The sequence below is a fragment of the Dipodomys ordii genome, unplaced genomic scaffold (assembly GCF_000151885.1).
Source record: "Dipodomys ordii isolate 6190 unplaced genomic scaffold, Dord_2.0 Scaffold118, whole genome shotgun sequence".
Lineage (NCBI taxonomy): Eukaryota > Metazoa > Chordata > Mammalia > Rodentia > Heteromyidae > Dipodomys > Dipodomys ordii.
The window spans coordinates 2,447,921-2,470,839 of NW_012267334.1; the positions used below are offsets into that span (position 1 = coordinate 2,447,921).

Consider the following 22,919-nt stretch of genomic DNA (forward strand, 5'->3'; position numbering starts at 1 on the left):
GAGAGGAAAACACACTGTGAGTACAGTCCAAGGGCTCTGGCCATGACTCATCCAAGAAAACCAGCAAGATACTGCCTTTGAGCTCTACTCAAGTTCATCCTGACCTTGTGCAGGGAATATAGCCTCTCAGCACTGAGCTGCAACCCCTAGAGCTCACCTGTCCCCTCCTCTGTGCGGAGCTGACACTTATCTGACATCTGCAGGGCGGTGACATTTCCACAGCGAACCCCTGCAGCCTGACAAAGGCTGGGCCCAGGCAAGAAATACCACCAAAAAGCCACTAAAAGCCACACGTGGGGATCTTGCTACCGCCCCCCTCCCCCCACCTGATGGCAGGGACTCTAACACACTACAAACTTTTGCCCAAAGCCTGGCGTCTGCTTCTGGGAACACAAGATACCCACTGAGCTCCACATGGGAGCATGCTTGGTGTCCTTGTCAGCCAAGGGATGGGCTAGCTCTGCCCTCAGCCAATGGGAGGCAGGCCCACTGTCCTAGAAACAAGCTCAGCATCACCATCCAATGGGCTGCCTTCACATCTCTCTCTGGGGAGCTTCCAAGCAGGGGGAGGCTGGGCTGGGGTGAGGGGGGAGGTAGTCTTGGCTCCCACCATGCCAGAAAGAAAGAACTTTCTAGTAAAGATCCCTCTGTAGGTCCTGGATAGATTTCTAGAAAAGAAATTCTGCCAGCCAGAACTTGGTGGTGTCAGGGCTGGCTGCCTGGGGTCTCTGAGACCCCGCAGGTCCTGCTTCTCTTGGCCTCAGCCACCTCCGGCACCTGGCCCAGCTCCACGCGGCTTCCCAGAGGCAACCGAGGAAGGGCCCCTCCTAAAGTATCTCCATGGAAACTGCCCGCTTTGGTGCGGTAGGGAGGCCCCTCAAACACCACATGCCCCCAAAACCATGCTGCAGAGGGACCCAGAACATTACCTTGGGGCCAGGCTTCCCTGTAATGCCCCGTGGGCCTCTTTCACCCCTTGGACCCTGGACAGACAGAGAAAAGGCCAGTCAGCACAGACACCCAGAATCATGGCGTCCCGCCGCGCACCCCCGCGTGCTCTCCTGTTTCTCCAGGGCAGCCCTCAGGCCACAAGGTGGGTTACCGTCGGGCCTCGCTGTCCCCGCGGTCCAGGCTTTCCGGGTGTCCCCTACAATCAGAGGAAAGGGATTGTCAGTCACACTCATCAGGCCTAGCGCTGCTCAGGCAGATTAAACACAGATTAAGCCCAGTTCACTGGGTTCTTTTTCTCTCTTCCTCCTCCCCCGCCTCCCTTCCCAGGAGGAAAAACATTATTACAAGAAAGGAGAAGAAAGTCAACTTCTTTCATACATAATTTACTTCTGCTACTGTTAAGAATATTAGCCATTAAATTTTCAACAGGCCGTGCAGAAGAGTGGACCTGCAATTTAACACAGAGCCCACCGATCGGGAGGCGCTGGCTCCACTCACAGAACTCAAGACTCCCTTTGCCATTGTTATTCTGCAATTTCCAACCCACATTTGGAAATGTGAACGTAGCACATTTGTTTTGGCCACAGCAGAAAGAATGGCTGGCAAAGTGCATTTTACCTACGGTGCCCAGAAGCAACGGAGGGGATGTGGCGTCTTCGCCTGCTCGCCAACAACTTCCTGCTTTTGGTCTGGCCTCTCATATAGAGCCAGCGCCCAGGACCAATCTGAATGCCAAGTCTGCCATTTGAGTGCCTTCTCTCCATCATTGGCCAGGGCAGAGAATGCTTTCTATCCACACACACCCTCTGCTATTGTGTGTGTGTGTGTGTGTGTGTGTGTGTGCTGATCATAGGGCTTCAACTCAGGGCTTTGGCATTGTCCCTGAGAGAATGCTTTCTATCCACACACACCCCCTGCTATTTTGTGTGTGTGTGTGTGTGTGTGTGTGTGTGTGTGTGTGTGTGCGCGCTGGTCATAAGGCTTCAACTCAGGGCCTTGGCATTGTCCCTGAGCTTTGGGACTCGAGGTTAGTGCTCTACCACTTGAGCCACAGCACTACTTGTGACTTTCCTCAGTCTGGCTTCAAACCACAGTCCTCAGCCTCCCGTAGGATTGCAGGTGTGAGGGCCCAGTGCCCGGCCTTCCAACCCCTACTCTGCCCCCTTTTGACACACCATTTAGAGTCATCATTAGTGGTGTTGCTTTTTAACAATGTACCCTGCTTTCCAGTGTGTTAACTCTGCAGCAAGATCTTCTGACTTCAAATCAATATTTGCATGTGAAGATTACCAACATATCTGTGATCTCTACATGATTAATGCCATTCCAAGGTAGACGCATGGTCAGTCCTGATTCCAGCTAGCTATATGAGGTGGGCCTCGGCTGCCAGCTTCTTTTCCACCCACCCTCCGTAACTAGCACTGCCCGGCTCTGGATTTCACTCTGCAGAGCAAATGGATCTGGGAGACAAGCTGATCTCATTGTGCCCACCATCCAGGCCCACTGGCCCTGGCAAGGAGCAAAGCAGAGTTTCCATCTCCATTCTATCCATTTGTGGTAAGACACCCGTGCCAAGTTTGGGGTCTCCGTGACTGAAGCTGTGGAGCAGAGCACAGAGCACACCCCTAGGTCTCCATCACAAACTGCTTGGGCATCTGTGCTCTTGTCTCTGCTGGGGAGGACTGGGTCATCCCAGAATTGCCCCGCTGGTGCTCTCTTGCAGAGCGGAGACAGCCAGGCCCATAGAGGAGGAGCCTTGCATGGCCCAGTGGATTCCAGTCTCTCTCCTGGGAGGAGCACAGGGCGCATGACCCTTACTGGGGCTATCACCTTTCTGTGCTGCTCCTTCTCGTACAGAAGCTGGCCGGAGGGCACAGCACTAACACTCTGCCAGCCATCCCAGAAGCAAGACACTGGCTTCGCAGAAGCCAGCAGGTAGAGGATAGAGAGGTTCCTGAGCACTGGTCGGGCGATGCAGGCACACACCTGCCATCGGTCTGCTGGGCAGTCCCACAGTCCAGGCAGCTGTCGGACCAGAGCATCAGCAAGGCCCAGAATCAGGGCCCTTTGTTTCTCTTGTGCCACATCCCTGCCTCACTGTGGGACCCGGTCACCCCCTCACTCGACCGCTTAGTGGGTGACCCATGGCTGCCTTGGTGGGAAGAGCCACCCTGAACTATGGCAGATCGAAGGACCTCCCCAGCCTCCTGGAAGACCTCCCAGGTCTCCCAAGGTAGACAGACACAACAGCCCCTGGTTCACTCTGCTGGGAGCTCCTCATCTGGTCCCAGTACTGGGCAAAGCTCCCTTGCTTAGCAAGGACTCGAGAAATGTGCGCTGCTAAGGTAAATGGCCTGCCTCCACATAGGACTGCATGTGGCCATGAGGTCTAAAGCTCAAGGGCAAATCAAGGTCAACCATAATCAAGACACTCAGAAAACAGCATCAGTCACCAAGGCTCAAAAGACAAACCAGCCCAGAGGCTCCTGGGGCTTCAGTTGAGAACAAGACGAAGCCTCTGGCTTCTTGCAGACATCTGGGAAGGGCAGCCCACTGGTAGGCCAGAGGACCACATTCTCTGCTCCCCAAATGACTCAATGTTTCAGACATTCTTCTGCAGTGACAACTCTGCTTCCCTAACTAAGCTGACACTGAGGGAGCCCCTGCTGCCTGCAGGAAAGGCCAGCTCGGAGTCCAAGGCCGAAGATGGCCATCTCTGTCTTCTGACAGAAGTGTCCAGGCTCAAGGAGGCTCCTGCCAGGAAGGCCTTGACCAGCAGTGTCACCACAGAAGATGGGGGTGCACAGCTCCCCCAGCTCAGCTCCCAGGAGGCCTTTGTACAGGTGACAGCAAAAGATGTGATCCATCATGGCTGCGGGTTGTGAGCCTGAGGGAAGGAGGAGGCTGGAAACTCTCACTGCACTAGGTCCTAAAGGGACCTGGGCCTCGCCTGGAGGAGGCAGTGGTATCTTAGAGGAAAGCCCGGGGGAGAGGGGTGCAGAGAAGAGCCTGGTTTCAATGATGGTCTGTGCAGCTCATCAGGAGAGTCCAGGTCCCAGCATGCTCTTATCTTTCGCCTGCTAGGTCCTCCCTCCACAGTGCTACAGGCCCAGGCCTGAGGAAACCACAGCACTCAGAGGCAGGCTGCCATCACGGCCGCTCAGTTGCCGCCTAACCCAAGACTGGTCTGTCCTTACCCGGCCGCCCTTCTCTCCGTTGGCACCAGGAAATCCAGGGAATCCAATAGAGCCCTGGAAGAGTTAAGGGGGAGAAAGCATGACTGTCAGGACAGAAGCTTGGGTTACACTGTGTGTGCTGTGTGGGAGAAGGGCCTGGTGATACCCGCGAGTACACCACCTATACAGTGCCCAGTGACCTGTCTATACACAATACCCAGCCTCCTATACAGTGCCCACTGACCTGTCTATACAGCAATACCCAGCCTCCTATACAGTGCCCACTGACCTGTCTATACAGCAATACCCATCCACCTATACAGTATCCACTGACCCACATGTACAGTACCCACTGACCCATCTATACAGTACCTATGTACCTACACAAAACCCACTGACCATCTATACGGCCATACCCATCCACCTATACAATACCCAACTCTCACCTACACAATACCCACCCACCTACACAATACCCACCCATCTACTATACAATACCCAACTCTCCATCTGCCCATCTATCCATCTTATCTGCCTATCTACCTATTCAGCCACTCACCAATCCATACACCCTACCATTCTCCAAGCCACGCACTTAGCTAACACCTAACCATCCTAGCACCCACACATCCATCCACTCGCCTGTCCACACCCACGCCCCAGTCTATCCTCCCTACCATCTGCCCATGTATCTGCCCACCACCCACTTCTGCAATTTCCCATCAACTTAGCACCCACCCACCCACCCATCCAACCTACTGTTCTCCCAACCACCCATCTTCCCTACTCAACTTCACTAGCCATCTTCACCTACTCAACACGCACCCACTCAGCGATGCAAGAAATATTTCCTGAGCACTTCCAAGGCTCCAAATCTAAGACTGAAACTGCATCTTCACATGCTCTGCTTTGTCCCTGCCTGCGGGCACGCCTGCAGCTCTGGACTGCTGGCTGATGTTGGGAAGACAGGGAACTGCTGAGACCCTCTGGAGGTAAGGCATACCCCCACATCCCTGACATTTCATTCCTGGGAATGTGAACTCTCTGATCGTCCCATAGTGGCCCCAGCTGAAGTGTGGGAGCTTGCAATCAGAAATGAATGCAAATTTATGCATGGACTGTGGCATCTGACAGCTATTAGACACATGTCAGCAGAGGACTTACAGGCTCTGATCTGGCAAAAGTCCAGTCACCCACTATGTGTGGGAAGGAAGGCCACAGCGGACACCTGGAGACATGGCCGCTCACCCCAGGGCCAGTGCTGGCTGGGGCCGTTGGCAGTCTCACCTCTCTGGTGGTGTGGCACCCTGATCTAGGCACTTGGGCATTTGTTCTAGAAAGAGTTTGCACATTTCCAGACCTTGCATTTCCCCCACAGGAGCCAAGCTCCACCAACCTTCTCCTACGCCCACCTGCACGTCCAAGCAGGAGTCAGGACTGGGAGATCTGGAGTGTGTGGGTGACAGCCCAGTGAAGGAGCTGGGTCGCTGTAGGTGACAGCAGCCCAGAGGGGGCCCCTCACATAGTTTCAGTGACATACAGGGATGCACAGAATCCTGCCTTCCCCTTCCCCAAAATGCTGCCTGCCCTTGAATCACACTCCAGGGATCCTCTTCTTTCCCAGTAGATAAGCATTTAAAAAGAAAATAAACATGCCCATTGGCCCCTTTCCCCAGCACTGGGTGGACAGGAAGCACTGTGGCGGACAGCTCAGCACACACAGCTTTGTGGCCAGCTGCCTCTCCGGCAGGCTGGGGTGTGTAACAGGGGGTGGGCTCTAGTGATAGGGGCTTTCCCCACCCAGCCCCGACTCTGGTATCACCAGGCCCAGGCTCCAGAGCCCCCCAAAGGCACTGAAGCTAGCAGGCAGGCCATGGATAAGGGCAGGGATACAGAGCCAAGGACAGCAGGACACTCTGAGACTGACACCCGGTGTCCAATGAGACGAGGGGAGTCAAATAAGGAAGAGCTGTGAAGATGGAAAGGTGACAGTGACAGAATGAGATGCTCTCTGTGACCCATGCCACCCATCAGGCCCCCAGGCACCAGTGCTGCCCATTGGGCAGGCTCCAGCCCCATCGCTAAAAGGCTCATCTCTGTCCAACTTGAAGTGGGTGAAGGTAGCACAAGTGTCTACAAATACAGAGCGTGAAGCCACAGTAAGGGGTCACTCGCTGTGCCACTGAAGCCCCCCGAGGCTGGAGCTCGGATGAGGCGGCGTGGGTGTGGAGGGCATCGTGGGATGTCTGGGTATCTAGTGTCAGCTGGGTTTGAATTACCTTTGGCCCCTGTCTTCCTGGGTATCCGGGTAATCCTGGGACTCCAAGCTTGCCCTAGGACAAGAATCACATGACTGTAAACACAGTGTTGTGCTACCCGATTAAGCAGACCAAGCCAGCATGTTCTGGGAGGTTTGGAGGGAGCAGGAGGTAGAGTCCAAAGATGAAGGCCACTGTCCACCCAGGCAGGGGTCCCAGCCCGTCCTCTGGAATGGACTCTAAACACTCACAAGGTAGGGTGTGTCCAACAGACCTCCACAGGAAGAAATTCTGCTCTGTGATTTCTCTGAACCTAGCCCATAGCTCTAGCCGCATGGAGAGATGGGACAGGAAGTGTAAACACTCCATGTGGCCCCTTCCTGCCAGGGTAGTGGGGACAAGATGGGGCAGGCATTCTCTGCTGGCACAGAGCGTACAGAAGCTGGCAGGTGCAAGTGAGGTACAGCTGCCTACCAAGAGCCCTCCAGATGAGCTGAACCTCCAGGGAGAGGAGGGGACACTGTTGTGACCATAGGGAGGAGACAGGACTTGACAAAGATGGGGTCCTCCTGTGCCGGAGGGGCTCAGATCCCCGAGCTTTGCAACACTTGGAAGAAGAAGCTGCAGGGAGCTCAGAAGGAAGAGGACCCGCTCAGGTACCCAGGCCTGTGGCAGCCTCAGCCACGGCCGCAGAGCCCCAGTCCCGGCAAGGCTCCTATCTGGAGCCTGCAGAGCTCAGGTCCCCTGTGGAGCGTGGCTTGCTGTCCTGCACCACAAACCTTTTCCCCGGTGGGCCCCAAGGGACCAGGATCACCATTGGGACCTCCACGGCCCTTGGGGCCTTCAGGGCCATCTTCTCCCCTGGGACCAGGTGGGCCGATCTCGCCCTGCAATCACAAGAAAAGAAGTGAGAGGGACCCCCACAACTGCACCCCTGACTGACCTTACTGCAGGGCCAGAGCTGCTCCTGGGGACTCCACTGAAAGGAATCTGTCAGGGCAGGTCCTGGGCCCCCCCTCCCGCTGGATGGCCACAGCGCCCCCCCACATGCACCGTGTCCGCAGGCTGCCAGTTCGGCTTCCTAGCCCCCTGTCTCTTGGCTAAAATGATGGGTGAACAGCCAGGGAGTAAATCACTGCTTCTCAGAGCGCGAGGATTGGGGGGGGGGGCTCCTCCTGAAACCCAAGGTGGCATCAAAATCAACCACAGCCCTGGCTAGGCACAGCCAGGAGGCTCCAGAACACACACCAGAGACAGGCAGGCTTAAGACTGGCCTATCAGCACCCTCAGCTCAGGGGAGCTGCTGAGCTCGGTCAAGCAGGTTCCAGGAACTCGCACAGGTCATGACAGTAACGTGACCACCATCCTCACGCCTTTTTTCCTATAGCTTTCTCCCTCAAGGCTGGTGCTCTAGCACTTGAGCTTCTAGCTTTTGCTGGCCCATTGGAGAGGAGTGTCTCATGGACTTACACACTAAGGCTGGCCACAAACTGTGATCCTCAGATTTTAGCCTCCTGAACACACAGGATCACATGCCTGGCTCATTCCCAAACTCGACCAGCCTCTAGACTGATCTACCCTGATATCTGCCTCCTAAGAAGCTGCAGATGCTTGAACGACTCCATGTCAGAAGACGAACACACAGGCACACGCACGCACGCACGCACACACGCACGCATGCACGCTCACATGCACACACGCTCACATGCACACACGCACACACGCTCACATGCACACACGCACACACACAAATACACAGACTACAGCACACCCTGCTTAACACTAGAACTCTAATGTGTCTGTGAACTGGCCAAGAAGGGATCTGTTCACCCCAGTAACGGCTCAGGCAGTCACCCAGTACCTGAGTGGGGTCCATGAGCAGCACCAGAGCTCTTTGGGGGCCAGGCTGGTCTAGGAGCGCAGCAGAGGATGGGCTTGCCAGCGACCGGCTGTGGCCTGAGCAGGGGTTCTGCTTCCGCTCAGTGGACCATTTTCCTCACCCCCCCCTTTCCAGGCCCCTCCCCGCATCTACCCTGCCATCTACACTCTCAGCTATAAAAACAAGTTCCCACTCCCCACTGATACAGGACCCCGAGCAGAGGGACAGGTGAGACCCGTGCTCCTCCCAGCCTCACGGTCACCAGGTGAGACCTAACCCCTCCTGTGAGCAAGAAGTCAAAGAGGGAGTGACACGGGGGCCAGAGAGAGCCAGGCTCCAAGGCCCTGCTCGCCAACCAGTTGTCCCTGCATCCTGAGAAGCTGCTCCGTGGCCACAGACACCCCGAACGCTTTGCAGGGCCCCAAGCCCACCATGTCCCCAGTACTCACTCGGTCACCCTTGATGCCCATGTCGCCTTTGAACCCAGGGAAGCCATCTTCACCCTGAATGTGGATGAGAGAACACCTCAGTCCAGGGAAGAGAACCCGCTCTCCCAACTCCTGTGGACCCACCCAGAGGCCCTGTCCCCAGGCTGCAGCAGGAGCCAGGGACAGATGGTCTTGAGTGCCCGCCATTGTGAGGCCTGGTCTCCCATTCACCCAGGCTCAGCGGGTCCCACACCCCACAGCCAGAAGCTGTATGCCTCCCAGACATCAGCCAGGCCTAGCTTGAATGTGAACAGATACACAGCTGGGCAGGAGTGACCATGCCCCTGGGCACAGTGTGGCTGGCTCAGCACTGCAGTCTGAGACCCAGGAAGCAGGCTGATGTCTGGGGAGGGGGAGCAGGTGAGATGTCCCCCCAAAGAAATGGAGCTATCCCTCTGGCACTGGACACGTGAGAAATGCCAGCTTGTGGGCACAGTGTGCTATTTGGGAGCCATTTGTGAGAATGTTAAATGCCAGTGGTATGATGTCCCCTTCACACTCTTGGTCTGGATTCCCTCCACCTGGGGAAACATGGAGAGGCCCCTGGAATACTGGTGTGTGTGGCGTCTGGCACTGGGGAGGAGGGTCTAGACCAGGCTTCCCTCACACCATTCAACAGCCGCATCTTAAATGGAGGGCAGGGCACCGGGGGCTTGGCCCTAGCCGCTGGCAACCCCTACTCAAGCAACAATGACCAGCCCCAAGGCCCCTGTCCAGTGTCCAGGAAGTGTGGTCACTTATCAGCTGTGACTACAAATCTAAACGCAGAGCCATGCGTCCCCACCACTGCCCTGAAATGTCCCCAGGACCAGCTCAAGCTCCTGCTGTGGCCCCGTGGGACTGCCTGGTTAGCTGTCCTGGTGAGACAGGCCCCAAGTGCAACCCAGGAAGCCATACGGGTGGGGTGGGGTGGGGTGGGGGCACAGCCCGGAGAGGGGAAGGGTGGTGGAGCTGGGACTCTGGGGCTCCACCTTCCACCGGTGCCCGGTGAGGAGAAGGGGTTCACTCTCCCTAGGCTCCACCCGCCCCTGCTTGGCAGGCTCTTCACTCTCAGGCCTTGGGCCCCAGCGTCCCTGGACACCTCAGTCTGCCGCAGAGGGATGGGGGTGCCCTGCTGAGAGCGTGTCCTCCCTAGGAAGGGCAAGGGAGGTGCTCAACAGGACCCGAAGGAGAGCGGGCGGTGGGGCAGCAGGACAGCGGGGCAGGGGGGCGGCGGGGCCCCCCTCCGAAGTGGTGCCACCTCTGACCTAGAAGCCTCCTTCCACCCAGCGTGAGGGACCAGAGCGGAGGCCACGCAGCCCTGCCAGGCTGGGGACGGCAGGGCAGCGGGGTCCCTGAGCGCCCGGGCTGGCAGCACATTTGGCACCTACCTTAGCTTCGTGTTACCCAGAGGAGTCCATCTGGGTTCTGATTTGTGCCCCGCTAGTCTTGGCAGCATGTGCCGAGCTATGGCCACTTGTTAATGAACACGGGCAGTCACAGAGCTAGCCTGGCCTACATGGGGCAGCCAGGTCCTGGCGGTGCCCTGCAATCGTGCGCCGCAAATCAGCCCAACCTTGTACAGGAGTGTGTGGCTGCTAACAAGCAATGCACGCTGGCTGATGCCTGCCAGGAGAGCCTGCCAGGAGGGGCGGGGGCAGTGTGCACCTGCCGGGTTTCTAGGCCAGGGCCCTCTTGGGCAGGTGCACTGGGTCTGACCGATGACACCCCGTGGTTCCCAGGGGCTTGCTCTCTTCAATGTGAGCTTCTTCCTTTTGCAAACCAACACATTTTCCCACCCAGGAGCAGCCATTCCTTTCCATGATCAGAGCCGGCCCCTCCTCTGTTTCTGTGTGACGCTGGGCGCTGCTGCTGGCAGGGCCAGTCCGCCCTGGAGGGGACACTCACCTTCTCGCCCTTGGTGCCCTTCAGACCTCGGATGCCATCTGCTCCCTGTGTGGACAGGAAGGAGAGAAGAATGGTCAGAAATGCTTGGACAATATAATACTCGGAGGGCCCAGAAGGGCGGGGCCCTGGCAGGTCCTCGCCAGCCATCTCCCCGAGCAGGCCTCCCATGTCTCCGCTGCGGGAGAACCCTCTATAGCCCCTCCTGTCCTCATACCAACTGCTGGGCCCACGTGAGACCCAGCGTCCTGATTTCCATGGCCGTGACTCCTAACCATACAATAGATGACCCTTCACCCTGAGCTCTGGGTCTACCTGGATCCAAGCCCCCAGCTAACCCCTCCCATGCTCACATCCACCTGTTTGGGAAACTCCTATCTCTCCATCCTCAAAGGTTTGGGGAGGAGCCGGGACGGACAGGTTCCAGCTGTGGTTCTGCTCTGTGGCCCCGACAATGTCTCAGAGTGTTGCATGTGTCCGCCTCCTTATCATGTAGTGTAGTGAGGTCATGAGGACCCTGACCTCACTGTGCTCAGGGAGGGGAGCACCCGTGGTGAGGGCCTCAGGACAGAGCCAGCACACACCAGGTACCAGGAGAGGCAGGTGCGTGCCACCCCGTGGTGTTAATTCTGTATCATCCTGGACATGACACCTTACAGCATCCACTGATGGCTAACAGTGGCCGTGGCCATCTTCTCTCCTGCCAAACACCCTGGGGATTGGCTGGCCTGGCACTACAGAGCCACACCCCTCGCTGGCAAGGCCAGTGGGCCTCAGGACTCTGAGCCAGGTGACTTTTACCTACTCTACTTTTACCGACTCTGGAGGCTACCTCAGGCCGTCTGCCTGGAGAGGCCGGGCTTCCCTAGGCCTTCAGGCTGAGCCAGGCCCAGGGAGAAGGCAGGGGCTGCCAGCTGCCCCCTGGTGGCCAGCACTCTCTCCGGCGGGCTCTGTGGTTTGGAGTCCCACTGGGTACTGCACCCTGCAGGCATCTCCACAGAAGCTGCCAAGCCCCACAAAGGTGACTCTCAGGAAGTGGATGCTTCTTTTTGAGGGAAACTTGAGTTCCTGGGACTTGTATAAGAAAAGACCACTTCAAGCACCCACGAGACTCGTGCATACAGCAGGTGTGAGCTCGGATATGAAGGGGACTTGAGCAACGTGGCATCCAGGTCTACCCTATTCAACAATTCAGTCCGAGACGGAAGCCAGCTCCTGGCTCCAGCTTTCCTCTCCCTGGCATGAGTCCGGGACACACGGGTGTGAGGGTTGGCCTCCTTCTGGTAGCTCTCAACTTCCTGACACAACTGTCATCCCTCTGTCATGCCTTACTAAAAACGAGAAAGCTAGTCAGGCACCGGTGGCTCATGCCTATAATTTTAGCTACTCAGGAGGCTGAGATCTGAGGATCATGGTTTGAAGCCGGCCTGAGCAGTAAAGTCTGTGAGGCTCTTATCTCCAATGAACCACCAAAAATCCAGAAATAGAGCTGTGGTTCAAGTGGTAGAGTGCCAGTCTTGAGTGAAATAATCTCAGGGATATAGCCTAGGCCCTAAGTTCAAGGCTCAGAACTGGCACAAAACAAGAAACAAAAAGCAAAGTGAGCCCAGGTTCCTCCAGACACACACAGACTAATGTCTACCATTCTATAGCTGTAGTTCTTAGGGTGGCGCCCCAGCAGTCGGCGTGGGGTTATTTTCTGTCATGGGCCACCTAGCCATGCCCGGGTGCTTGGCAGCTTCCCTGGCCTGTGTACTGGGTGGAAATGGACCCCTCCCCCTGATTTCTGTGAGATTTCCTGTAGACTGAGGATGGCTGGCCCAGAGCATCTGTCACACCCTGTGTGGGCCAGCACTTGGGGCAAGGAGCAGAAGAGACAGAACAGTGATCAGAAAGGAACCGCTGGCCTGCAGGAGCGAGCCCAGAGGGGCACCTGCCCAAGGCCGCACCTGCCCAAGGGGGTTCTCATCTGGACTCTCCTGGGAACCCACCCATGACCTCGGGAGTTAAACCCAGAAGGACACCTTCAGAAGGCGAGGCAGAGAAACCCAGAGGGAGGAGGAGGGCCCGTGAAAAGAAAGGGACACAGGGAGACCTGCTGTGGCCAACTTGGTGTGTGTCCCCAGAACTCAGGAAGTTAACCAGATAACCACAGCATCACAAGAGGGGCTCAGCACACAGCACACGGCACACACCAGGATTCAGGCCTAGCACGAGAAAGGAGGAAGCAGGAGGTGGGGCCACTGCAAGGGCGTCAGGTGTCCCTGTAAAATGGCCTCCCCGCCCTCTACCATGGAGGACACGGCGAGGAGGCACAAGCACAGGGCAGCCTTCCGCAGACACCGAACCCACCAGCACCTTGACCTCGAACTCCCCTCCTCTAAGGGAGAAATGCATTTCTGGCGTTTATGGCATCTCTGCACAGCGCCCAATGCACTGAGGAAGAAGATGGAACTCTGGTGGAGAAATCTAGAACTTCTAACCAATGCTGGACCCCAGCTCCAGCCTGTGTGGCCCCCACGTCCACTCTGCCCATGGCCGCTTACCCACTCGCTAACAGGAGACGGAGCCTCTGCTTCCCCAAGGGAAACTGATCTCAACCTTGGTTTTCTGAGTCTTAACTGGATTGCTTAGGTCACGAATGAATTTTAATCAGACAGAGAAGAGCATTCTCCACAAACATTTTAAAGCAAACACCTTTTAGCGTGCAGAAGCAGCTTTATGCAATTAGCCATGGAGAAGAGCCGCCAAAGGCAGCCACTGTGCAACAGGAATTTGTAAGACAAACATGCGCGGAGCTCACACAATCCTCATTGCTGCTAATTATCACCCCTGGAAAACCGAGGAGGCGTTTGGCTGGGAACAGCATACTTCAAGGAGAAACCTGACCGCTGGAGGCTCCCAATCCCTGGGGGTAGAGCTCTCATCCATGGCTCTTGAACTTGGGAAGTCCTGCCTCCTGGGTCAGGAGGGGATCAGGCCCTGGATCTGCAGGGGGAACATCAAGACTGGGTGTGTTCTGATGGGGTGCTGCGCTTAGTATAATTTGGAGCAAGTCACAAGGGCACACTTGTATATGCAATCATACTGGGCATGGATAAAGCTCCATAGGCCACAGGGACAAATAAGGGGTGTGAGCAGGTGTGCACCAAGTTAAAATCATTTTGACGGGAAGACGGGCTTTAACGTGCAGCGGCCTGTCTGTCCTTAGAGAAGGAAGAGACCTGGTCCGCACACCTCTTGTCCATGCACATCCTGTACTTATGCATGGACTGCTGCCCAGGGAGCTGAGAGGCAGAGATTAAATCCTGTGGTGCGCAGCAAACCCAGTTAGAGCGTGTGGGACGGTGGGGACGGTGCGTGGATATTGCTCTGGAGCTCTGGGCCCTGCTTAACAAGGTTGTGGGCCTTCTCACCGGCGGAAACACGACTTCGAACAACTCAACATCTCCCTTGGACTCCGTCTGGCAAGCTCTGCTCTGCCTGTGCTGGTGACGGAGTCTTGCTCTCACTCACACTCCTCCCAAGTGCAAGCGGCTTGCAGGACCCCTGGGAAGAGGCCGGGCCCTCCGCCTCCCTAGGACCCGCTGCTGCCAGGGGCTGAAGGGAGTCCTCCTGTCCTCACAGATGGCCAGTGCTGGGCACCTGCCTCGTCACAGGCAGACAAGGGGGTCCCTGGCTGTGAATCACTCTCACTGGCTCGGCCACACCGTCCAGGGCCCTAGTGTCCACATGCCTGATTAGAAGGGCCAGGCCACGCCAGGGTGACAGGTTGAGCCTCCAAAGAACTCACTAGAAAGGGCCAAGCTGCCTTCTCCAACCCACTCAAGACACCCCAGAAGATCCCAGGCCACGTAAATTCCTCTCACCTTGACTCCACGAGGGCCTGGGTAGCCTATGGGGCCCTGAGGGCCAGGAGGACCCTAGAAGCAGAGAAAAAGACCATTAGCCTGGGCAGCCCATCAACCCCCACCAAGAGCCCCTGGGTGAGTCCCCCACACAGCTGCCAAAGGAAGGGGGCAGCAGTGGAGCGCTGCAGGATAAGGGGCCTAGAGGGCCGGAGCTGCCATTAGAGAGATGCATCCCAGCCCCGCCAGGGGCTCAGGCCCATATCCTAGCTAGGCAGAGGCTGAGAACCAAGGATAGAAGCTTGAAGTCAGTGAGCCTCTTATCCCCAATAAACCCCCAAAAAGCTGGAAGTGGAGCTGTGGCTCAAGAAGCAGAGCACTAGCCTTGAGCAAAAGAGCTCAGGGAAGGAAGGAAGAAAGGAAGGAAGGGAGGGAGGGAGGGAGGAAGGGAGGGAGGAAGAGAGAAAGAGAGAGAGAGAGAGAGAGGGAGAGATGAATCCCAGCCTAGGGGCCTTGGGATGAAGACAGCATCCAGCTGGGAGGAGACAAGGGCCTCTTGTCCAGGGAACTGGTGTCCTTCAACAGTCCAAAGGCCAGGGGTGAGAGCTCACCGGACAGGGCGTCTACCCCCACCCCGCCCAGGGAGCCGTGCAGCAGCTGGCTGCTGGGGACAGGGGGCAGGGAGTCCCCACCTGTCCTCCTTTCTCTCCTGGAGGGCCTTCTTTGCCAGGGTGTCCCTGTCACAAAAGAAAGGACATTTGTTAGCCAGAAAGCAGCCTCTGAAGATCCCCTCCACCACAGCATTTGTAACAGGTGACAGTAATAGCCAACCCACCCCCAGGGTCCCCTCCCAGGGGAACAGGAGAGCCAGCAGGCCACCCAGCACACTGGGGCTCTCTCGGCGGCTTTTTCTACAAACTGGGAGCACGAAGCAAGGCCTGGCCCTGGTCAGGTGACAGTGCCATCCGAGCAGATGCTGGGGCATGCGTGCTGCCACATCAGAGCCCATGCGCCCTCCAGGGCTGAGTCCACAGACCACAGACATGGGCAAGGATGACAAGGGCACTGCTCAAGGTCATCTAGCCAAATGGACCCTCTGAACCATGGACTGGGACAGACGGCAAGCAACGGCCCCCAGGACGCACAAGCAAGCAAGCACCTCACCATGTGCCAAACACAGCGCCTGACTGCTGGGGAAACAGCACAGGCAGAGAGGGTCTCCTGTCACCTGACGGAGGAACCTAGTACCCCAGTCTTCATTCAAGAACCTCAGCTACACCCAGAGGCTCCCAGAGGCATGTAGGCTGAGCAAAGGGGAGAGCCAGCCTGCGTCTCCATTCCCACCTGCCCACGTGGGTCTGGACCCACTGCATTTGCAGGAACACAACACTCTCTGCTTTCTCTCAGGCCCAAGTTGGTCTTCAGGCTTAATGCCCGGGATTCATAACCCAAATGTAGATGCTAAGAGCAGCAAGACCCACAAGAGGCTGTAGTGGGGTGAGGAGGTTGGCACCGTGTCTGGATTTTATTTCTCTGCAGCCTTGGACAAGTCACTCTTCCTCTCTGGGCCTACCCCTCCTCCAGTGTGACGACGACGCGTGTGCAATCTGGGGATCTGGAGCTCTCCACCGCTAGACCCTGCAGTGCCTTCCAGAAACCATGTGTGCTCACAGGCCCAGAGGCTGCACCCAGACAGCGCCCAGGGAGGACATTTTGCTCAGCTGGCTGGGAGGGTTCTCTGCAGGCCTTTAGCACAGCTCCTGATTAGGAAGGAACTGGCGTGGATGGGCATCTGAGGGGGGTCCGGCCAGGCTCTGAGCAAGGGGCAGTGCCACCCAGATGCAGGGACACCAGGGGGACTGGTGGCTTTCCCAGCCCTGTATCAGGATCAGCAACCCCCACAGCGAGCCCAGACACACGCCACACCTGTGGTTATCAGTTACTCCCTCAGATGCGTCTTCATTTGACTGAGTTTTCAGGACCAGAGTCGGAGCTCCCATTTGCTCAGCTTGCTTGCTCAGCTGGTCTTCCACCACTTGAGCTTTGTCTCCAGCCCTGCATTTTGATGGTCATTTTGGAGATGGGAATCTTATGGGCTTTTCTTCCCAGGCTGCTTTTGAACTATGATCCTCTAGATCTCAGCCCCCTGCGTAGCTAGGATGGCAGGCGTGAGCCACCAACGCCCAGCAGATGGGTTTCAAATTCTATTTATTGGGGAGTGTCTACGTGGAGCAGGAGACCCCAAACTCACTTGCTAGCCACACACTCACAGAGCGTGGCTGACAATGGAAGATTTTTCTGTGGGAAAGGCTAGCCTGTGCATTCCTGCTCATTTGCATTTTTTAATATTCTATAATAAGCATTCCTTCCATAATGGTAAGATAACAAAGCTTAAATTACTTGTATTTGATATTTTTCTGATTAAAAAAGTGATCTATGTTCATTGTAGACAATTAGGCCAGGGGAAGAGGAAATTAAACTTCTTCGGGACCTCACCCCTCGGAGCGGCGGCAGGGCTAATTGTGTGACAAGCGCTTCCGATCCATTTTCCATGCTCACATGCAGGCCCAGCAAGCAGGGCGTAATATGTTTTAAATTTAATATTAAGATACGAGCATTTTCTCATATCGCAGAATACTCACTGAAATTCTGTTTTTACTGACTCCATAATATTCCATCAACCTGTAATTCATTTACCTAACACTTCCCTGTTTGAATACTGCTGGCTACTTCACCGTGTATTTCAGGGCTTGGCGTCTGCTCGGAATTCCCTCCCACTCCCCTCTCTTCCCCCAGCTCTGACTTAAAAGTTTAGCTGCAAGGCGCCATCTTGGGTGAAGATGGTTTAAAATCAGTTCCCTCTCTGAGGGCAGAGGCAGCTCTTTATTTTCTGGGTCCCCATGCTTTGCCTTGCCCTTCCTTTTCTTTGCCCTGCCTTCCCTTCCCTTCTGCTCTCAGTCCCTTCAGATGGACCCGCACAGCTATGGCCACCTTCACGTACATTTTAAAGCTTCATGGCTGGCTATTTAAAGACAGTCTACAGCGGCTGTTGGCACCACCAGCCCCACGCCACCACAGGATGTGTGAAAGGCACCCACCCCTCTCCAGGGACCTGACTCTGTAGAGGTTTCTGTGTGAGGAGGGGGATCCTGGGGCAGATCAAGCCAGGTGTGCCGAGCCCAGAGTGAGATGTTGGTGGGGAAGAAGAGGCTTCCTCCTCCCTGCAGGGCTGTCAGCCTGGCACACAGTCATGGGTACTTGGGGCACTTTGTCTACTCCAAGTGAGAGAGGCAACGCCCAGGCCGGGCCCGTACGACACTGTGGAGACGACGCAGAGGCTGCCATCTCACAGACCTCCCTGGTTATTTAAAATAAAAATAAGGCAGAGGAGTGGGAGCTGAGCACTGGTGGCTCACGCCTGTAATCCTAACCACTCCTGAGGCTGAGATCTGAGGATTTCAGTCCAAAGCCAGCCTAGGCAATAAAGCTCACAGACTCTTATCTGCAGTTAACCAGCAAAAAGTCAGAAGTGGGGATATGGGTCAAATAGTAGAGCATTAGTCTTGAGCAAAAAAGCTAAGGGACAGTGTCCATGCCCTGAGTTCAAGCCCTAGGACTGACAAACACACATAGACACAAAGTGTTACGTGATGAAAGTCAATAAATATGTCAGTTAAGCCTGCTTCTGGTGGCTCATGCCCGTAATCCTAGCTACTCAGAAGGCTGAGATCAGAGGATCACTGTTCAACGCCAGCCTGGGCAGAAAAGTCCGTGAGACTCATCTCTAATTAACCACCAGAAAATCAAAGTGGCGCTGTGGCTCAAAGTGAGCTAACATTGAGCAAAAGAACTCAGGAACACGGGGCTGGGAAGGTGGCTCAGTGGTAGAGCGCTTGCCTTGCATGCATGAGGCCCTGGGTTCGATTCCTCAGCACCACATAAGAAAAAAGCCGGAAGTGGAGCTGTGGCTCATGTGGTAGACCGCCAGCCTTGAGCTGAAGAGCTGAGGGGCAGCGCCCAGGCCCAGAGTTCAGGCCCCATGACCGGACTCCCCCCCAAAGAACTCAGGGACAGTGCCCAGGCCCTGATTTCAAGCCCTACAAACAGAGGAGGGGGGGCAGGGAGAATGTAAATTAAGGGCAGAAACGATGCCTTGGGAAAGATGAATCATTTAGCTTCCAAACTCCTCCAAGGCCCATGCATCCTCCCTCCAGCGCCCGCACAGGGGAGGCGCGGCCCTCACGTCCTTGCTTAGTACCTGTGCAGGTGAGGTACAGCGATTTGTCTGCTCAGAGCAAGGGAGGGAAACGTGGGGCTTGGAGCTAGACCAATGGCTCTCAGCCACAGAATGAGAGTTGACAGCTGTGTGGTAAACAGTCACCAGCTAACCGCCAACACATTTAACTTCTTGTTTAGTTTTTAACGGTGTTATTAAAACAATAAAACACACTCACTGTCTTAAATAATTAATTCAGCTCATCTTGTTTTCTGAAATAGCCTCTTTCAGCAGCAAGTAAACACTCCCGCGAAATCCCAAACCAGTATCGCCATACAGCTGGAGGGTAGGTGTGCATATATCCACACGTGTGCGCACGCACCTGAGCTTACACACATGCAGACCCGAGAACACGCGCGTGCACACACCTGAGCAGCTCCATCCCGCATACCCCCCCCTCTACTTGCAGCTTGGCCACAGACTGGTGTCACTATTTCCAGCCAGTCTCTGATCTGGCCCCACAGCTGTGTGCCCACACGACCTATGCACACCTGTTTCACGCCCTCCCCACTTAGCACGTGAACACTAAAAATACACTTCCTCTGCCAGGGAGGCGCACGAAGTCTGGGAGAAAGCCCAGCCCAGGTGGCAAGTCAACATATCCCAGCAAATAATCAACTCATTGGGTAATGGTGAGAGTTTGAGCACATCCACTCCCAGGACAGACAGAGCCCCAGGGATGGCCAAGCCACTTCCCAGACTCCATGGTCTCCATCACCAAAGGAAGCAGAGTCAATGACCTTCACCCGTCTAGGACCAGGGGCCCAGCACTCTTGCCTGGATGGGGACGGTGGTCTGGGAGAGCTGGAGAGGGCAGGGCTACTCACCGGAGGTCCGTCGGCACCGGGCATGCCTGGGAGGCCTGGTTTGCCCAAAGGACCCTAGTGCAAACAGTCAAGAGGGAATGAGGGTCTCTCCTCTCCCTGCACTGCACTCCCCACAATTGTCATGGACTCCAGGCCCAGCCCCACCCCGAGGACAGCCAGGCAGACTCCAATGTCCTCAGAGCCCCCAGTACTGCTGCTGGTCCTGGCAGGTGCCTGGTGACACCGGCACACCCAGAACAAAAGAAAATCAGGAGCTGTGGGAGGCAAATGCTCCCTCCATGCTCCCCCCCCCACCCCTTCCCCAGGACATGGGGCTTCTGGAGGTGAACTTAGGGTGGCTGAGTTTAACAAAATTAAACCACGACCACAAAACCAGATGCCTAGTTCAATGTTAATTTCAGATAAAGAACACATTAGAGTCTGCCTTCTAAGCAACCCCCCCCCATATACTAAAGCATGAATGAATGAATGATGAAGTGACTGAATGGATGACTGAATGCATGAACAAGTGACTGAATGAGTGAGTGAATGAATGAATGAGATCTCCCTCATGGCCAGCAGACTGAGTGTGGAGTGAACTGGACTTAGGCTACGTGCGCCAGGCTGGCAGCAGCCAGTGCACCTCCCCGGCCTGGGCAGTAAGTGCAGCTTACACACGTAGCTCATGCCCACCTACCTTTTCTCCTGGAGGACCGATGGCACCCTGGGGCCCTGGCAAACCCTGGGGGAAGAAGGGCAGAGGAGGTGAGAATGACCCGGAACCTCTCCCCACCCCCTACCACCTTCCTGATCACGGGCTGCCTCATTACACACCACTCTGGGTTCTGTTCCCTCAGGGCAGCGACCTTGAGGGTGCAGAGCTCAGAGCCCTAGGCTTCCCAGGCCTACTGCCCCTCGGCAGCCTTGCTCAGGTCACTTACCTGGGCACCAGGATTGCCCTGCTGTCCTGGGGGGCCGGGCTCACCCTGGGGACCCTACAGGAAACAAAGCAAAGGCCCTGAAAGGGGTTCTGAGCGTGGGGTCCCCTGCTCTGGGGACCTCGTCCCCTGATCCCAGCTGCCCACCCCCTCCATCTGCGCTTCACTGCCAGATCTGGCACATCAGTGTGTGCTGACCACCCAGAGGGCAGCAGAGACAGCAGAGGCAGCACCAGGCCCAGGCCTGGCTCCCAACACTGATGCTCACAGCCACACCCTTCATCCACCCAGACAGGTGTGCACACAAAGCAGCTGGAGATGTTTCACACACTGGAAAATTCCAGATTTCTTGTAATCTCCCAGAGCCGTGGAAACAGATGTATCTCCTAGTGGACATTTATGGCCAGCTCCTGGGCACAGGAAGTGAGCCGCTCCCCCCCCCCCCCAGTGACCAGTTTGGAGCCTCCAGCGCAGTGCTGTGGCAGAGGTCTGCGGGCCAGCCTCGTGCCCCATCCCCAGCTGACACAAAGCAGGGATGGGCCTCCCCAGCCCGTAGAGGCGTGTGCATGGGCTGGCCCCATGCAGCTAGGATTTGGGACCCCTGGACTCACCACGTTTCCTTTGGGACCTGGTTGACCATCCATTCCCGTCACTCCCTGCAGGAGATTTTGAAAATAAAAGTCAAAGGCTGAATGCAGAGGACTGAAAATCCTACTCAACACGAAGCTGAGGCACATTGCAGTAATTCTCTGGGGCAAAAGGAAGGAGGGGATTTTTGATCCCTTCTCTGGGGTCCACTGATCAGACCCCAGAATCCCTCAGCTAGGGCAGGCTGAGTGGCCATGCCCAAAGCCCCCTAGGAAGGCTCTGACTCTTACAAAGGTAGTCAGAAGGGTGGAGGAGCATGGCCGACAGTCAGGCCCACTAGGACAAAACCTTAGGCAACCCAAGGGGCTCTGCTTCCTTCTAGAACCTTCACAGAAGTTTCTGGAGGCTCTGTCAAGCACAATGGAGACACAGCATTCTGGGACCATAGTATAACAGGAACAGCCAGAAAGGAAGGCAGAAACACAGGAGGAAGAGCTACTAGACCAGACCACCTCCACCCCTCCACCCCCACTTGAAATCCCACATCTGCCCTCCTAGATCTTGTGTGTGTGTGTGTGTGTGTGCGCACGTGCGCACACACGCACGCCAGTCCTGTGGTTTTAACTCAGGGCCTTGGCACTATCCCTGAACTTTTTTGCTCAAGGCTGGTGCTATACCACTTGAGTCACAGCTCTATTTCCAGCTTTTTGGTGGTTAATTGGACATAGAGTCTCACAGACTTTTCTGCCTGGGTTGGCTTCAAACCTTGATCCTCAGCCCTCAGCCGCCTGAATAGTTAGGAGTACAGACGTGAGACACAGCACTCCTCCACACTGGCTTTTTTGTACATGAGGATTAAGGACCCACAGCCCTACCCGCCCACAACAGGCTGGTGCATGCAGTGCTAGGTGTAGACACACTGTCTCCTGCCTGAGCCAGCAGAGGGTCTCGGGGGGCTGTATGGGGACACACACGTGCCAGCAGGTGACAATACTTACTGGAGGTCCAGGTGGCCCCGGGGGCCCCTTTGGCCCAAGCAGACCTCGTGGCCCCTACAAAAGCCAAGAACAAGAAAGGGTCAGACTCCACGCAATCCAGTGCTGCCTGTGCCCTGACCCCAGCACACACTGAGCCAGGTGACCTGGGCTCCCCAGGGAGCCTGAACTAAATACCCTCTCAGGAGTTCTTCTACCATCCCTGGGTTCCACACTTGCATTGAGAATCACAGTTAGGGGTGACTGGAAATGATTGGGACACACACAGGACATGCAGGGCCCCTCCAGGAAAGGGGGAGCTTTCTCGTGTGTCACCTGCTCAGGACAGATGGGCACAAGGGAAAGCTGAAGCAGGGTCTCCAACAAGAACCCCAGGGCCTGGTGAGAATCGGCCACAAGTACCACAGAAATGGCACAGAATTGGGGCACCCCTGCCGCCTGGGGCTCTGTGCCAGGCTTCAAGGGGGGTATGCACTGCCCTGCGGGATGGCTCCACCCCACCCAGCCTGCCCTGAGGAAATCCAGCAGCCTGTCCCCGGGACGCATGGACCCAGAGGGCCTGGCATGTTAGCAGAACCTTCGCATATCCAGCCGTAGAAAAACCCTTTCTATGTGCACTGCTCCTTCAGCGCTTCCTTCGTTACTTTAATACCTAGTCCTATAAATGTTTTTCCAGAGCTAATAACCCAGAAGGCACTGCTTAGAGGAGTGTTAAGGAGAGTGGTGTGGGTAACTCTTTCTGAGTGGCCAATCAGACATGGAGGGTGTAATTCAGCCCCAAATGAATCGCACGCGCACCGACCCCACACAGGCCCCTGTGCAGCAGCGTTTG

General features: G+C 56.1%; 1 protein-coding gene across 1 annotated transcript in view; it reads right to left on the bottom strand.

Annotated features, from left to right (window-relative positions):
- The window catches only part of Col5a1 (collagen, type V, alpha 1), a 119,461-nt gene that overhangs the window by 40,087 nt on the left and 56,455 nt on the right, over nt 1-22,919 (bottom strand). Inside the window, exons 23-36 of the mRNA XM_013029375.1 lie at nt 22,091-22,144; nt 21,116-21,160; nt 20,508-20,561; nt 20,264-20,308; nt 19,588-19,641; nt 15,177-15,221; nt 14,506-14,559; nt 10,640-10,684; nt 8,714-8,767; nt 7,165-7,272; nt 6,407-6,460; nt 4,149-4,202; nt 1,103-1,147; nt 930-983 (exon numbers count right to left, since the gene is read on the bottom strand). Of these exons, the coding sequence (XP_012884829.1) occupies nt 930-983; nt 1,103-1,147; nt 4,149-4,202; nt 6,407-6,460; nt 7,165-7,272; nt 8,714-8,767; nt 10,640-10,684; nt 14,506-14,559; nt 15,177-15,221; nt 19,588-19,641; nt 20,264-20,308; nt 20,508-20,561; nt 21,116-21,160; nt 22,091-22,144 (765 nt within the window). The remainder of the gene's footprint in view (nt 1-929; nt 984-1,102; nt 1,148-4,148; nt 4,203-6,406; nt 6,461-7,164; nt 7,273-8,713; nt 8,768-10,639; nt 10,685-14,505; nt 14,560-15,176; nt 15,222-19,587; nt 19,642-20,263; nt 20,309-20,507; nt 20,562-21,115; nt 21,161-22,090; nt 22,145-22,919) is intronic.